The sequence below is a fragment of the Globicephala melas genome, chromosome 10, assembly GCF_963455315.2.
Source record: "Globicephala melas chromosome 10, mGloMel1.2, whole genome shotgun sequence".
NCBI classification, from domain to species: domain Eukaryota; kingdom Metazoa; phylum Chordata; class Mammalia; order Artiodactyla; family Delphinidae; genus Globicephala; species Globicephala melas.
In genome coordinates, this window is record NC_083323.1 from 29,044,203 (window position 1) to 29,060,576 (window position 16,374).

At 36.2% G+C, this 16,374-nt stretch overlaps 1 protein-coding gene and 1 long non-coding RNA gene across 9 annotated transcripts in view; one reads left to right on the forward strand and one right to left on the reverse strand.

Moving 5' to 3' along the window:
* The window catches only part of LOC132597903 (uncharacterized), a 403,919-nt gene that overhangs the window by 166,467 nt on the left and 221,078 nt on the right, over nt 1-16,374 (reverse strand). The gene's annotated exons all lie outside the window — the stretch shown is intronic.
* EPYC (epiphycan) overlaps nt 1-16,374 on the forward strand; it is a 35,325-nt gene that overhangs the window by 16,103 nt on the left and 2,848 nt on the right. Inside the window, exons 2-5 of the mRNA XM_030855405.2 lie at nt 5,655-5,826; nt 11,066-11,224; nt 12,074-12,276; nt 13,577-13,672. Of these exons, the coding sequence (XP_030711265.1) occupies nt 5,655-5,826; nt 11,066-11,224; nt 12,074-12,276; nt 13,577-13,672 (630 nt within the window). The remainder of the gene's footprint in view (nt 1-5,654; nt 5,827-11,065; nt 11,225-12,073; nt 12,277-13,576; nt 13,673-16,374) is intronic.

Sequence of the window (16,374 nt, forward strand, 5' to 3'; positions counted from 1 at the left end):
ACCAGCTGTTGGGTTGGTTCAGGGATGGATGGACTAGGTGGGCCTCAGCTTACATGGCTTTCCTGTACTCCATATGCTCTGTCATTTTCCAACAGGCTGGAGCCAGCTCATTCATATGATGACTGGGCAGGGTTCCTAGAGATCAAATGAAAACATGAAATATTTCTGGAGAACTACCCTCAAAACTGACACAACAATACATTCTGTTGACTGAAGCAAATCAGAAGGCCAGTCTAAATTCAAAATTCAAGGGATGAGAAATGACCCTCTACTTCTTGATTGCAGGAGTTGAAAAGTCATGTTGCAAAGGATCTTAGAAAAGGAATAATTGCAACAATCCAAAAAAACCACACAAATCTACCATGAAATCAATGGTGGATGTGCCAAAAGAAGTACACAAAGCTCTGAGAGCCACTCATCAAACATGTTTGTCTAAGTCACAAAGATCATGAGATGTTTCCTTGAGGAAGTAAGACCTGAACTAGATATGAGGGGCAAATAAGCGATTACAAGGCAACTTTGGGAGGTGGTGGATATTATCTAATATCTTGATTGTGATGACGGCATCACAGATGTTTGCATATATCCAAACTCATCACACTGTACACATTAAATATGTGAAGTTCTTTGTATAGAAATTATACTTTCAATAAAGCTGTTAAAAATAAAATAAGGGAAAAAAAGCTGGGGAGTGGAGGGAGTTCCAAGCAGATGACTAGTGCATTCAAATGTCTATAGAAGAAGGAACATGGAGAGTATAAGAAACAAAAGATCGCCAGTGTAGCAAAAGAAAACAATTGGCAGGAGTTGAAGGCAGAGGACACTTGAAGGGCAAACCATGCAGGACTCTGTGAATCAAAGAGTTTTAAATTTATTTTAATAATAATAGCAAACCTTTCCATGGCACTTACTATGTGTCTGACATTATTCTAAGTGTTTTACGTGTATTAACGATTTCATCCTAACACTGCTGTAATATTTATATCAGGATTTTACAAATAAAGAAACTGAACTTCAGGGAGGTAAAGTAACTGCCTAAACACCGAGGCTAGATTCAAACTCATCTAGTCTGGATCCTTCCTCATAATCAATATGTTGCAGTGCTTCTTCAAGGCCATTGTTCTGTTGGTTATCAAGAGCAATAAAAAGCCACTGAAGGCTTTCAAACAGGGGTGGACATGATCAATTTTGTATTTTTAAGAGTTTATTCTCACTGAAGGTTGAATATATAGTAGAGGAGATCCCAACTTCCTGTAAGTAGACTATGACTGTATTTCAAGCAAGAGAACAAAGTAACTTAGATTATGGTGATGGTAATAGGGAGAAAAAACAATGGTGTTTATAGATGTTTAGAAAATACTAATGATGGGTAAAATGGACAGCTGATCATCACTTAAGTGTAATGTTTGGCACAGACATTCAGTCTGGTTGATTAGACAATTATAAAGACTGGTGAACCTTCCATCATTTACAAATTCACTTATTCATTTAGTGATCCTTTCACTCATTCATAAAGATAGGAATCAAATCTGAGTAACAAATTCTTTCATAGCATTCTTTCCATCACACATATATTACATTTTCATTGAGTTCCTCATTGGAAACAGTGCAGATTAAACGCACAGATGAAAAAATATTAAAATATCAAAAAACAAAATACATTCGTTTTTATTAATTCAAACACAATGCTTAACAGCACAAATGGTTTGTGACTGCTCTGAACACGTGTGAGCCGCATGCTCAACAAGAGGTCTCTACGGAAGGAATCAGTGGTGAATGAGCCAGTTAGGAAGAAGTGTGACTGCTGTTTCTGAACATACTAATTTTTCATATTTTTACTCTGAAATTAAGATAAATAAGAGGCTTAACGGTAGTAATATGGTTAATATGGATGTATGGATCACTTATATGTGCTTTTTGCTAAGGGACAAATGGAGATTTGATTGAAATTTGTTTTTTGTTTTTTTAAGTTAATTTTTATTGGAGCATAGTTGATTTACAATGTTGTGTTAGTTTCAGGTGTCCAGCAAAGTGAATCAGTTATACATATACATATATCTACTCTTTTTTAGATTCTTTTCCCATATAGGTCATTACAGAGTACTGAGTAGAGTTCCCTGTGCTATACAGTAGGTCCTTATTAGTTATCTGTTATATATAGTGTGTATATGTCAATCCCAATCTCCCAATTTATCCACCCCCCCCTTTATGTTATTGTCACTTAAAATGTTGCTGAGCACTTTTATAGGAAGATTCTTCTATGGGCAACTTTGCTGACTATTGGAGAATAAAAGTCTCAAATCTTTTGCAGTATTATTAATAACAATATAAATATTGCCGGTAAAAGTCTGAGTACACATCATCTGGTACAAAAAACTGTAACTGACTCACTTTCTATTGAGATTCCTTATTTCTCCAGGAGCAGAAACTTCATCTAAGACACCTCGGGGTCATTTCAGCCCTGATTTTCCTGAGATTGCACTGAGGTGCTGGGTTGCTTCTGTGGAGTCAAGTCTGTGCTGGGTGTGGAGGCTGAGGCAGGGTGGAGGACTCCTCTTGGCACTATGATCTCTCCAGCCTGCCATCTGGTGAGACGTCACTCTACCCAGGTCACTGTCTATGCGCTATGCATTTGTCATCCCTGGTAGAGATACACCTCTCTCGTGGACACGGAAAGTGCTTCTAAACACAGTCCGCATGGCATCAGTCATCTAAAGGACAGTCAGTAAACAAGAGAATAGAATGAGACGAAAATCAACTCAAAGATGTACCCTGCTGGTACTGGGTCAAGAAGATAAGCAAGTGCAGTGATAGCTAAGCTCAAGGTCACATGTGGGAGTGACCCTGTATTGTGTTTTTAAACTTTAGGGAAATATAATGATTAGATCAAAAAGTCAATTCAGTAGGGAGCAAGTCTGAGTAAAATAAGGCGGCAAAACGAAAAAGAGTGGAGAAAAACTCCAAAAGAATGAATACTTATATCAGAGGCTCAGATGTTTGCATTTGAGTGTTTCCAATTGTAGCCTGAGAAAGGGGGGCAGGGATATTTTCTGGCCATTTGTGTTTATTCCCCAATTTAGGTTTCTGCAGCATAAGCATAAAAGTCTGCCACACGGAGAGCCAGGTGGTCACGTTTCCTTGGCCTCATTTCTCTGCGTGCATTGCCTCACAGCTTCACATCATGGTATGAAAATTGTTAAAGAGGAAAAGACGACAGAAGCCTAAATCACTTCTATTCAATGTGAGAATAAATGGTGTCTGCAATACAAAAGGCTCTCCAGACACAGTACTTTGAGGTTACAGTTCTGTAATTTTGCTGAACTGAAAAAAAATCCCTTTCCTTTGGTCTTAAAATTTATTCAACATTCACATTTTATTAGCAAGTAAGCATGAACAAAACAGCTTTTGATAAACACAAAAGTTATTTTGCCTCATTATATTGAATGACAAGTGAGACCTTACAGCTTCACGTCAAATCGGTGGAAAAATAATTATCTGTAAAAAGTATGTGCAAACATTTTTCTACAAAGCTAAAGATTCAAGGCAACGTGTCTGGAATGTGTTTCTCCCTTTAGGCTGCCTCCATTCCATGAAAGATCTGTCTCAATTTCCGCTCTTCCCAGAGCCTCCTTTTGGTCTCTCTGCAAATCCATTCCTTCTGAAACTGCCTCCTTCCGACCCTGCAGATGGAATCCGTATGTTTCTCTGTTTAGGGAAGTGTGCCTAATCTTCTCAAGCAGAGATTTCTGGACACGTTTTATAATATCTTCATGTATGGCTTCCTAATGCACCAAATACACTGTAATGTGCTTTTGGTTTGCTTTCAACGCATTAATACATTCGTTGATTTTTTCTCAGCAAAATCTCTAAAATTAAGCATAGAGCTGTGAATTAGATTTATTTTGGACAAGCAAAATTTTTTTATTATTTTCAGTAAGTACTTGTTGATCACCTACTATGCTACAGCCTTGAGGTACAAAGATAAAAGACATAACTCAAAGCGTACCATCAAGTAGGCTTGGGTTGGCGGAAACCTGATGGAATCAATCCCATACAATGTAGGAAGGGCTGAAATGGAGAAACTACAGAAGCATAGAAGGAGACACATCCAGAAAAGTAAACTGACAAAAAAAGTTTAGCATTCCTTAAAAGGATAATTTTCATTTGTGAAGGAATGTATTCAAGTGTATAAAAGTGACATTAAATCATAAGTCTATCTTAAAATTTTATGGTTAACGGAAACATCTATCTAAAATATTCAGAAAATATCTAGCCTAATTATGTACTTATCTTACACATGAAAGTAATAGCTTGCATATCATTTTGACATTAAATAAGTTAGAAAGCAATTTGTGTGTTTTGCTTTTTTTTTTTTTTTTTTTGCGGTACGCGGGCCTCTCCTGTTGCAGAGCACAGGCTCCGGACGTGCAGGCTCAGAGGCCATGGCTCACGGGCCCAGCCGCTCTGCGGCATGTGGGATCTTCCCGGACTGGGCACAAACCCGTGTCTCCTGCATCAGCAGGCGGACTCTCAACCACTGCGCCACTAGGGAAGCCCTGTTTTGCTTTTTTAATGAAACCAAATAAAGGATGGCAAGAATCAGGAGGCCATATCAAGGTGATAAAGCGAGAATTTGGAATTTCTGGGATGCCATGAAAAAACTAGGCCTCAAAGGGTGGTTCCTACATGTTGATAACTAATTGTCTTGAACAGATTTCCTGCCCAAAGTTACAAGGTCGGCAGGAATGTAGGGTAGGGAGGTAGGGATTTACTAAGGGATACAAAGGAACAGACTGAGATAAGGAAAGAAAGTTGAGAGTAACGGGTTGTTTTAAATGCAAACAGTGTTCTTAGAGGCAACAACTCACTACATAAAATATGCAAGTAAGAAGAGAAAAGCAAGTGTAATCTAAAACAGTAGCCATGAAAAAAACCTTTGAGAAGCTTTTCAAATTTTATAAAAGTGCCTCCTATTGTCAAAGCTCTCAAAAAGGTCAATTTTAATACCCAAATATTATTGGTAATATTTGTTATTCAAATAATAGTGAAAATATATGAGAAATAGCATTCCATAATCAAATCATGTAGTTTTCTTGTCTCCATATATTTTATTTTAGTACAAAGGATACTTTTCACTAAAAATGCAATTGAAGGAAGTGTAAGTCATTGTAAAGGAACAGCATATTTCAATCTAGAAAACCAAGGATTAAAAGGACTTGAAAATACACATCAATTTCTTATTGGTTATTGTCTACAAGAAGAGTAGAACTGGGGCTGCAGGATGAAGGGGACTTTGGATTTTACTCTGCACACTTCTGGATTAATTTGAATCTTTCACAACAATAATATATTCTTGCAATGGTAGGTATTTAGAAAACAATAAACGAGGTTATTTTTAATGTTGTAAAGAGCAGTAAGACCAAAATTAAAAAGGCATTGGAAACTATTACTAAGATTTGAGAAACAAAATTAATTAAAAACAATAACAGTAACTGGAACCGCATGGACCTTCCCAGGCAAGCAGGCGTCCCACCTTGTTCAACTTCAGAACACCAGCGACCTCTTGCGGCAAAGATGCATACATTTTAAATTTGTGTAACTGCCACAGAGGGTGATTGAGAAGGTTGCCTGATGAAATTCTGCTTCTTTTTCAGATTGAAATAGCGACAGCGATACCTTCGGGGAACAGAGAGCTCCTCACCCCGCCACTACAGCCAAAGGATGCTGAAGAGGAAGAGGAAGAGGAGTCCACCCCCAGACTGATTGATGGCTCTTCTCCACAGGAGCCTGAATTCCCTGGGGTTCTGGGCCCACACACCAATGAAGGTCAGGTCCATCAAAGCTGGATTGTAATGAAGTCCACTTGTACATTCCTCAAAACTGCCAAGCTCCAACTCTGCAGGGAGCCCCGATGACCCAAGGAGTAAACTTTGTTATAGGCTAGGTTTGAAGCAGGAGATATACATGTATTTGGTATTAAAATATAAAGCTGTTTTAATACTTCTGCTTTGGCATGACGGAAATGATCAAATAACCAAAGATTTGGGGTCAAAATATTTTTCTGGCATCATTACTCAGAAAGCTTTGTGGTGGAATGCATTTCTAGAACAAACGATACACTATCAGCAAGATCAGAGTCCGTGTCTGAGAGATCAGGCCCCAGCAGTTCAAGGAGATCAAGTGATGATGGACGACGATGATGATAATGATGATGGTGATGATGGTAATATTATTTTACATCGATTGAGCACATGCTTTCTGTGGGCCATAATGCTCAGCACTTCACATTATCTCGTTTGACTATTGCAACCTCCTTGTGAAGGTATTAGTATTATTTTTTTCATTATTACCAAGGAAACTAGCTCAGAGAGCATAGGAACTTTCCAGAGATCACATAGCTATTAGGTTCACACACTGGGTTTGAAGCCTGTTCTGATTCTTGTCTGTGTACTTATTGGAAAACAGGCTTCTTTTCACTCAGTCCTGGGAAGCAGCAGGAAAAGGAAAAGAGAAGAAAGTATTTCATAACATCGGACTCCATCTAGTAGGGCCTGAAGTTGATGTAAACTATGGCCTTTTATTTAGGTCATGAGAAGGAATTCCTGGTGCTGAGCCTGATTCTATGATTTGTTGGTATTTCATGTTAGAATTTGCCAGTGTCAACCTTGGGGGCTGTTCAAGTGGACTCACACCAGAACACTATTACACACTTGGAGAATGGTGTTGTGAGGGGGTACAGAGTTCCCATTGCAAAGGTTTGGTTAGTATCAAGAGTCTCTGTACTAGAAATTCTGGAGATACAAGACTTGTCTTAAAATGACTACTGTTTTCACAGATATTTCTGTCTAGTACATAGAGACAGACATGTAAACCAACTTAGAGACAGTGATATGTTACAGGTAATATAAGAAAAGTTTGTACAGAATACACTGAGAACAGAAGAGAGGAAAGAGCATTCAAATCCCAGCTTTGAGACTTTGCTAGATATACAGTCTTGAGCAAAGCAGTCAGTATTTTTTTGCCTTTGTTTTCTCATCTAAAAAATGGGATAATAAATAATAGATCTTACCTCATAGAGTCGTTATAAGGATTAACTGAATGAAGTTAGTGCCTGGCCCACAGTAAACATCATAAATGTTAGTTATTCTCAATACTCTATTCTTGATAGAAGAGTACATCTTTTGTTTTTGTTTTTTTTTTGCGGTATGCGGGCCTCTCACTGTTGTGGCCTCTCCCGTTGTGGAGCACAGGCTCCGGACACACAGGCTCAGCGGCCATGGCTCACGGGCCCAGCCGCTCCGCGGCATGTGGGATGTTCCCGAACCGGGACATGAACCCGTGTTCCCTGCATCGGCAGGTGGACTCTCAACCACTGCGCCACCAGGGAAGCCCGAAGAGTATATCTTTTTTGTTTACTCTCAACAAACTTTTCAGTGTGCAATACAGCATTGTTAACTATAGGAACTGTGTTATAAGCAAATGTCTAGAACTTAATTCATCTTACATAACTGAAACTTTATACCTGTTGAACAGCTGTCTCTTTCCCCCTCCTTCCAGTCCCTGGTAACCACCAATCTACCCTCTGCTTCTGTGAGTTTTTAACTGTTCACCAATAAGTAGTGTAAAAATGTTGTCTTTTGTGAAATGCTGCCTATACGCCAGCCACTAAAGTGTTTTATGTACATCAGCTCTTTGAAGAGATACAACAATACTAAGTACTAGTTACTGTTATCTTCGCTTTATAAATAGGAAAACTAAAATTCCAAAATACTATAAAAGTTGTCCAAGGTCATGGAAGTGGTACGTAGGGGCGCTGGCATGAAAACAGAGGCCACTAAGCCCTTTCTTTAATGAAGACACCATATTCTTTCCACATCGTCAACTTTCTATGAAGTAGCAGAACACGCTACAGACAGAACCAGGGAGATACACACACAGTGAGAAGGAAATGTATATATCCAGCAGAAAGTCCTCAAAATAGGGAAATTAAATATCTCTAGAACATTACTTACTTTTAAGTAATTTCAGATCTTTCAAAAGTTGACTGATCTGGCATCATTACCTAATGAGCCAGGAACAATAGAAGAGCAGAATGTCCAATCTTTTTAAAAGCTTTAGTAAAACTTATGGCTCAATAATGTCAGTTTTGAAACAATATAAGAAAAATTATGACTTAAAAAAACTTTTTGTCTCTAAAGGAGTCTGAGAATAAGTAATGAAGTTAAAATTTTAATTCACATTTTACTTTCCAAAGAGGAAGCATCTCTCGAAATTCTAAACTTTAAAATTAAAATTAAATCTTATAAATTTATCAAAGGCAAATAGTTTGGAAATATTTAAAACATTAAAAGTCAAAATATTATTTGTTACTATGAATATCAATTTCTAGAAATAGTATTCTGAAGCCACATAAAGTAGGCTTGAGTTATGAGTGGAAAAAACTAGAATTAAATAATAACTGGTGTGACTATATATAATTACCCTAAGTGATTATTAAACTAGCATGACCATGAATATATAGAACAAAATGCTTTACTTTCTAAAAACTGTGATAAGTAGCAAATACTCATTTACAGTGATTAGAAAAATTAGCAAGTACTAAATAATGCATAGCTCTCCCTTAAAATTTTTTCCTAGATTTACATTCCTAAAATAGTTTTCATTCCTGAAGTTGTTATTATACGTGATTTTTCTATTTAACAACAGTAATAAGACCTTAGTAGGTGCATTACCAGTTCTTGATCTCAAACCACGAATGGCTCCTTCAACAAAGGCTGCCAAATGTCCCGATTTGCCTGGGAGTGAAGGGATCCCAAGACCGGGGGCTTCCAGTGCTAAAACTAGCAAAGTCTCAGCTAAATGGGGATGAATTGACACTGAGCAATCCCAAGAAAGTCTTCCATCACTTTCTTCTTCTATCTCTCATGGCTAGTTCACTTTCCCCATCAATCTCATGTCTCACAACTTTTTTCTCCTCCTCCCTAAACCCCTCAAACTCATCAGAGAGCTTAGCCGCCTCCTTCACAAAGAAAATGCAGTCTTCTGGTCAGCAGTTCTTTGGTCTTTCTGTTTGCAGACATATAATTTACCTACATCTACATCCATGCATCTACTCCTATTACAACAGAGGAACTGTCTGTCCTCCCACATGTGGGATGTAAATTCTTCCGATTGTGTTTTTTTCCCCCTACTACACCTATGATTATCAGAATTTTGCATTCTTTTTCCAGTAACAGTGGTAGAATTACATTAATTCATAATTTTTCCAGGGTATGACTAGTGACCAGAAGCAACTAGGAAAACTGACAAATTATAGAACAAACTTTCTCTCAATGAACTAAATGATACATACAGGGATTGAGCTAGGAACCTTGGTTTCACAGAGGCGTCCTTCACACCACAGATTTTAAATTAAACTGAAATCTTCATTCTTCCCATTGTGTTTTGAGTCCCATTTCCTGCTGCCCTCTCAGTATCCTTTTTATATTCAGTCTCTCTTCCTCTGGATTCTTTTCTTCAAATCTCTCCCACTTTAGTCCATTTCCTCATCATACACACCACAAATACGTCTTCTTATAGTTATCACCATCTTTCTTTCCTTTTTCTTTACAGTCAAACATCTCAATAGCATGGTTTGTATGTGCTGTAACTATTTCCTCACCTCTAACTTCCTCCTTCGTGGCTGTAATCCAGCTTCCAACCTCATCACTCCACAGTGTTTACTGAAGTTTCCTATAATCCCCACAGTAACTAATCCAAGAGACATTTTTCAGTCCTTAACTGACATCTCAGGAGGCTTAGATTATTTTCTATTCCCTATTCCTTCAAACTAACTCTCCACTTGGCCTCCGTAACATCGTCCATCCTATTGTCCTTCTTTTCTTCCAGCCATTTCTTCTCTATCTCCCTTGAAGCTCACTGTCCTCTACATGACCAATAAACAGAGTGCAAAGGACGGGTAGGAGTGTGTATGTACGGGGGTGATAGAAAAAAATAGATTAATAAATGGAGATATAATCCAGCCTGACAACTCTTTTGGATCTGTTGTCTTTTCTATCACCATTACCCTAGCCAAGCAACCGTCATCTTTTATCTAGATAACTCATCTCCTCTCTGCCTACTGGCCCTGCATCAGTCTTCCAGCTTACCTTCAATCAGCGTGACATCTTAACATGCAAATCTGATCATGTAATACCCCTGCCCATCCTTAAGATAAGGAACAAAATCTGTAACACAGACTATAAGGCCCGTGTGTGTTATGTCTTAAACATTGCAATGCTCGCTGTACTGCAGCTACAGGGACCATCTTTTGGTTCCTCCAAAGTGAAGGGACTTGGCACCTGCTGCTTCCTCTGCCTGCATGCTCTTCCCTGTCACCTGCATAATCAATTCTTGTTCTTCCTGCAGATTTCAACTCAATTATCACCTCCTCAGAAAACGATGACTCTCAGACTGAATCAAATTCCTGTAGTTTATGCTCCTATGATATTTCTTGACATTTACCACAGTCATCATTTTATTTATTTGTGATTAACATTCATCTTACATAGCAGATTACAAAACAGAACTGTCTCTTTGGCTCACCACTGTTTCATCAGCTAGCACAGTGCCATTTACAAAGAAAAGATTTAATAAATGCACATTGAGTGAATTAATATTAATGATCATTGCCCTTTTTCTTGATTTTGTTTCAGTGGGTTGTTTAAATATTGAACGAAAGACCTAATAAAAATATTATATGTGATGTTTTAAATTTATAAAAACCACAATGTTAATATTTACATCTGAAAATAGAATTTCCAGTAAATATAAGAGCAACAACCATGCAATATTCACTCAGTAATTTAAAATAAAATTTTAAAGCATTACAAAGAATATACTAATTATTGGGGTAGCCTTAGTTGGTATATTTGACTTTAATATTCCATTTAAAGAAAACTATATGAGAAAATATTAAATATGCCAGAATAGTCTGAGATGCGAATCTTGTTTAATAAATATTCGTAATCACATAATTTGTTAGAAGTTGCTTTTGTTGCTTACATATATTGTTTGCCTCTTTTAGACTTTCCAACCTGCCTTCTGTGTACTTGTATAAGTACCACTGTATACTGTGATGACCATGAACTTGATGCTATTCCTCCGCTGCCCAAGAACACTGCTTATTTCTATTCCCGCTTTAACAGAATTAAAAAGATCAACAGAAATGATTTTGCAAGCCTAAGTAAGGATGATGGCACTAATACCCTTCTCTTTACAGACTTTTCCTAAAATGTTTGCACTGTGAAATGTTGGTACTGAAAATGAAACTTGAATATCAAAATATGACTCAAATCAATTATTTTTACTTTTGAAGGTTTGTTTTATGATGAGAAAAAATGGTTGTTATGAAAACTATAAAGGTTGTTATGAAACTATATAGTTGTTGATACTCTCAAACTATTTTCAAATAAAGAAAAATCACAAATAATTCTATTTTATAGGTTAAATCTCATTATCATGTTGTAACAATAAGAGTAGAAAGTCATGGTCATATATTTACTAGGATCTGGCTTGTTTGAATAGACTTCCAGTAAAGCACAATTGCTTTATGACTGATGAATGCAAACCTAAATTCTGACTTTATAATTGTTGTCAACTTTGAAGAATTTTGGTACTTGTCTTCATTAAGTGTTTTAATCATTCGAAAGTTTCTTTTTAATGCTTTTGTATTTTAATGCTAATGCATCTATTACTATTAGAAAATACAATAATCTGCCATCAATGAGAAAAATGTTTTAAATAGAAAATCCAGACAAAGTTTATGAAGAATATAGGGAAAAGACCAGTTAAATATAATGAGTCAGTTTCTTTGCTAAAGTTACACTTTCTTATAAGAGCATAAATATGAATAGTATTTGGGGGAAACAATTAAATTTTTATGAAGTTGTTAGAAATAATTGTTTCATTAGTTGTCCATTGCTAATTAAATTCATATTTATATTTGCTTGTATATGGGAAAGTTTATATTCCTATTTTTATGTGAGCAAAACATATTCAAGAATATTTAACTACTTCCCTCATTTTTTTCCAGATGATCTAAGGAAGATTGATCTGACGTCAAATTTAATATCTGAGATTGATGAAGATGCATTCAGAAAGCTACCTCGACTCCGAGAGCTTGTCCTGCGTGACAACAAGATAAGGCAGCTCCCAGAATTGCCAACCACTTTAACATTTATTGATATTAGCAACAATAGACTTGGAAGGAAAGGAATAAAGCAAGAAGCATTTAAAGTGAGTTTTGAGTTTGAATATGAAAGACTTTCATCTTCCCATTCCCTTTGCTATCAATGACTAGCCTTTTTATTTCCACAAAGGGATTCAATTTGATGAGAGTTTTAACTCCTAAAATAAACTTTACAACACTATGTATCATGCTTTGGGGAAATACTGTGTTCTGGTACATTCTGAGGCTGCTCAATCACCAAGAACAGAAAGCAGAGCTGGAATAAGAAGTGCGTGGCTATCTGGAGCACCACTCTATAAATTGCACCTGGAAATGCTGTAAGCTGGGTGAATTGTATTTACCAAAAATGCCACTTAACAAGAGTATCTTATGTGGTTGGAAGGACAACTACTTGTACAGAGTGTGGGTGGTGCCTTTGAGGGTAGAAACCTTCTAAATTATTTTGTAAGGAGAATGGATTCAGTTAATCTTATGCATTTTGTTTTTTAAGTGAAGGAAACAAGTTTGGGGTTAGAGTGACTTGCTTGGAATAACAGCATAGAATCTGAGAATAGTAACCAGATTGGCTTTCTTACCCACTCTTACTCCATTCAAGCTGCTCCTCTAAATATATGTTGAACAAACAAATTTAAACTACTGTTTGAAGGGACATCACATTACTTCCATGGAGGCTACAGGGGGTTACATGGACCCGTTAGCACTGAGCAATGGTGGAAACCCTGTCTCTCCACTAGCTCTCCTGTGACACCACCCTGGTGGGCAAGGAAGTTAGGGCACCTCATTAGAGCCTGGCAAAGGTCAAAATCTAGTCTCTCCACTCAGATTTTGTTGGCATGGGTGGTAGTGAGTCACAGTTTGTCCTGTGATGTTTGGCTAGAGTAGACCTGTTATTATCTAAACTTATTCTGTCTTGCTAGGCGCCCTTTACCTGGTACTTGGGCTGGAGCAAGATTTTGTTGGGGAGAACTTTTCATTTCTCCATTCCTGTAACATGAAGGAAATTCTTGCTATGTCTCACCAAAATCCTCAAAATCCTATTGCAGAGTGTCTTCTGTGGGAAGTCGCTGCCTTGCTTAAATAGAGAAAGTTAGAGTGGGCAAAGAAAGCTTCTGTCTAGAGATTGAGAAACATGTTTCATTTGCATAGAGAGATATTTGCTTGCTATCAATTCTTCCAAAACTCATTTGAATTGTCCAGTAACACAGAAAACTAATTTGCCTCAATTTTACAAAACAAGACCTGAACAGGCATGTATTATTTCACAAATAGTTTCACAGACAGGGAATTAAAAATACAACTGTAGCACCACTAATTTTTATTAAGACCCTACATTTGGAATGTTTACAGGATATGTATGATCTCCATCATCTCTACCTCTCCGATAACAACTTGGAACACATCCCTCTGCCACTCCCAGAAAATCTACGGGCCCTTCACCTCCAGGTAGGCTTCTGCTAGTAAGTTATCCCCAACACCTCCATGGAAAACAGAAGCAAACAGGTGAAGGTGGGATGCAAAAGCTGTTTATAATGGCATGTTGATACACTGTGACAATTTTTCTTTTCTTTTCTCCTGTCTTTAATTCATTCTCTCAATCTGAGTACAAGGTAATTGTACATTCATGACTCTTATCTCTACTGATTTATTTCTGATGAGTTTAGTCTTTATTTTCATTCTTTGCCAAGTCATAATGCATCTTTTTGACATACAAAGCTTCTTTTAAAAAAATGAGAGCTTCATCTGCTGAAGAAATGTGTAAAGATTAGAAATGGAAGAGAAAAAGAGGGAAAGAAAAATCTGATTTGATTTCTAGCTTTCAGGGGGGGAAAAATGTCAGTTTTAGGTCTTGATTTTAGGTCCCATGTACTGAGGAAAATTCAATCCTAGGACATTCCTATCTGCTGAGAGATGACAGACTTCCATCTCTCTGGATTAAGAAAATGCAGTTTTTTCTAAACAAACATATTTGAAAGCTTGCATTATTTTAAATCCCTTTAAGCTACCTTTTATCTCTGAAATAATGAGTGAAAACACATTTTCAAAATGTTATGATCTAATATTTTCTAAATATATTAAAAATACGATCAATTAAAACAAATGTTTTTGGTTGTTGAAACAAAGAAAGATAAATTATTTCAGATATGAGTAACTTTTGTTCTACAGCTGTAATCAATGTAATAATTTCATCTGTGGAATAAATCTGTAGGGAACACAACCATTATGTGCTCAAAGACACGATATCATGGTGTAATATTACAATCTTTTAGCAAAAAATAAAGTATAGACCATCACAAGAAGTGATTTTGCTATGTGAGAGCAAGTTTGATTCTTTTTTTCTCTGTGGACCCTGTAATTATTTACCTCTGTGAATTTTCTTTTATTCCTATTTATATCTTTCCATACTTCTTTTTGGTGTCTTTTTGTGAATATCTGTCTATGAGTCTTGTCTGAGTCTGTCACTTTTGAGAGTTTTTCTGGCTGTGTTAACTTCCTTAATGTGTATTCTCTTTCTGGTGCTCGTCCTGTTTCTCTATGGCTCTCTCTTGGTCTCTCTTTTTCTGGGGGTGAATTTCTATAAATATGAGGATTTCTTCACTTGTTTAGGATTGGAAGAGGATTTTCAAGGGCATCCTCAGGGAAATTTTGGAATTTTTTTCCAATTCTGAATTAAATTTTATTATTATTGTCTTTGCTGATATTAACTTCTACAGAGTAACCAGGTCTCTGATGTTATATTTAAACTGAATGCGCTTGTATATACAATATAAGATTTTTTTTGAAGTAATTGGCTTTACAGTCCCTATTCTAAGGTTTAAAAAGGCATTAAGTGAACCTTTTAAAATATTTCTCTTTCACAATCACCTCAGCAATATCCAGTATAAAGCTGTTTTTAATTTAAATTATCTTCATTTTATATTCATTTTAATGCTCATATAAAAATCTCCTTTTTTGATTCATTTGAAAAATGTTTTTCAACATATGGTATAATAATTAAGAATGACAACTCTGGCAAAATCAGACTCCCTGGGCTGAAATTCTACTTGACACTATTTAATGATTAGACAAATATCTAAACCTCCCTGCGTCTCAGTTTTAGTTTATAAAGTGGGTACTGCATTTACTGATACATGAGAAGTATCACTTAAAGGTGAGGCATGATAATTATTAACAATGTGTATCTATTACCTAGCAAAGAAAATAGTACAGTGCATAGGCACTAAATCTGTATTATTCCTCATGGGCACTTTGTAATCATAGAGTCAATCCATCAGAAAGATGTAATGCTTATAAACACATGCACCTAACAACAGAGTCTCAGAATTTATAAAGACTACACTATCGGAATTAAACGGGGAAATAGACAATTCAACAATAATAATTGGATTCCTCAATACTCCACTTTTAATAGTGGATAGAACAACTAGCCATAAGATCAACTAAGAAACACAAGACTTGAGCAACATTATACACCAACTAGCCCTAACAGTCATCTATATAACATTCAACCCAACAACAGCAGATATACATTCTTCTCAAGTGACAAGGAACATCTCCAGGATATGCAATACACAAAACAGGTCTCAACAAACTGAAAAGAATTGAAATCATACAAAGCATTTTTCTGATTACAATGAAATTAAAATAAAAATCAACAACAAAGAAAACAGGAAATTCACAAGTATGTAGATATTAAACAACACCTTCATTAATAAGCCATGGATCAGAATAGAAATCTAATAAATTAGTTCAGCAATATGACAGTTCACAAAATCAATACATAAATACTAATGTATATGTATATACTAGAAATGAAAAATCTGAAAATAAAATTAAGAAAACAAGCTTATTTGTAATAAGAAAATATGTAAAATAAGAAAACAAACTTATTTATAATAGTCGCAAAATAATAAATTACCTAAGAATAATATTAATAAAAGAATGCAAAATTTGTATACTGAAAACTACGGCATATTGTTGAAAGACTTCTGCACAGCAAAGGAAACAATTAACAGGGAGAAGAGATAACCTATGGAATGGGAGAAAATATTTGCAAATCATACATTTGAGAAGGGGTTAATATCCAAAATATATACAGAACTCAAACAACTCAATAGGAAAAAAACAAATAAGCTAATTAAAATATT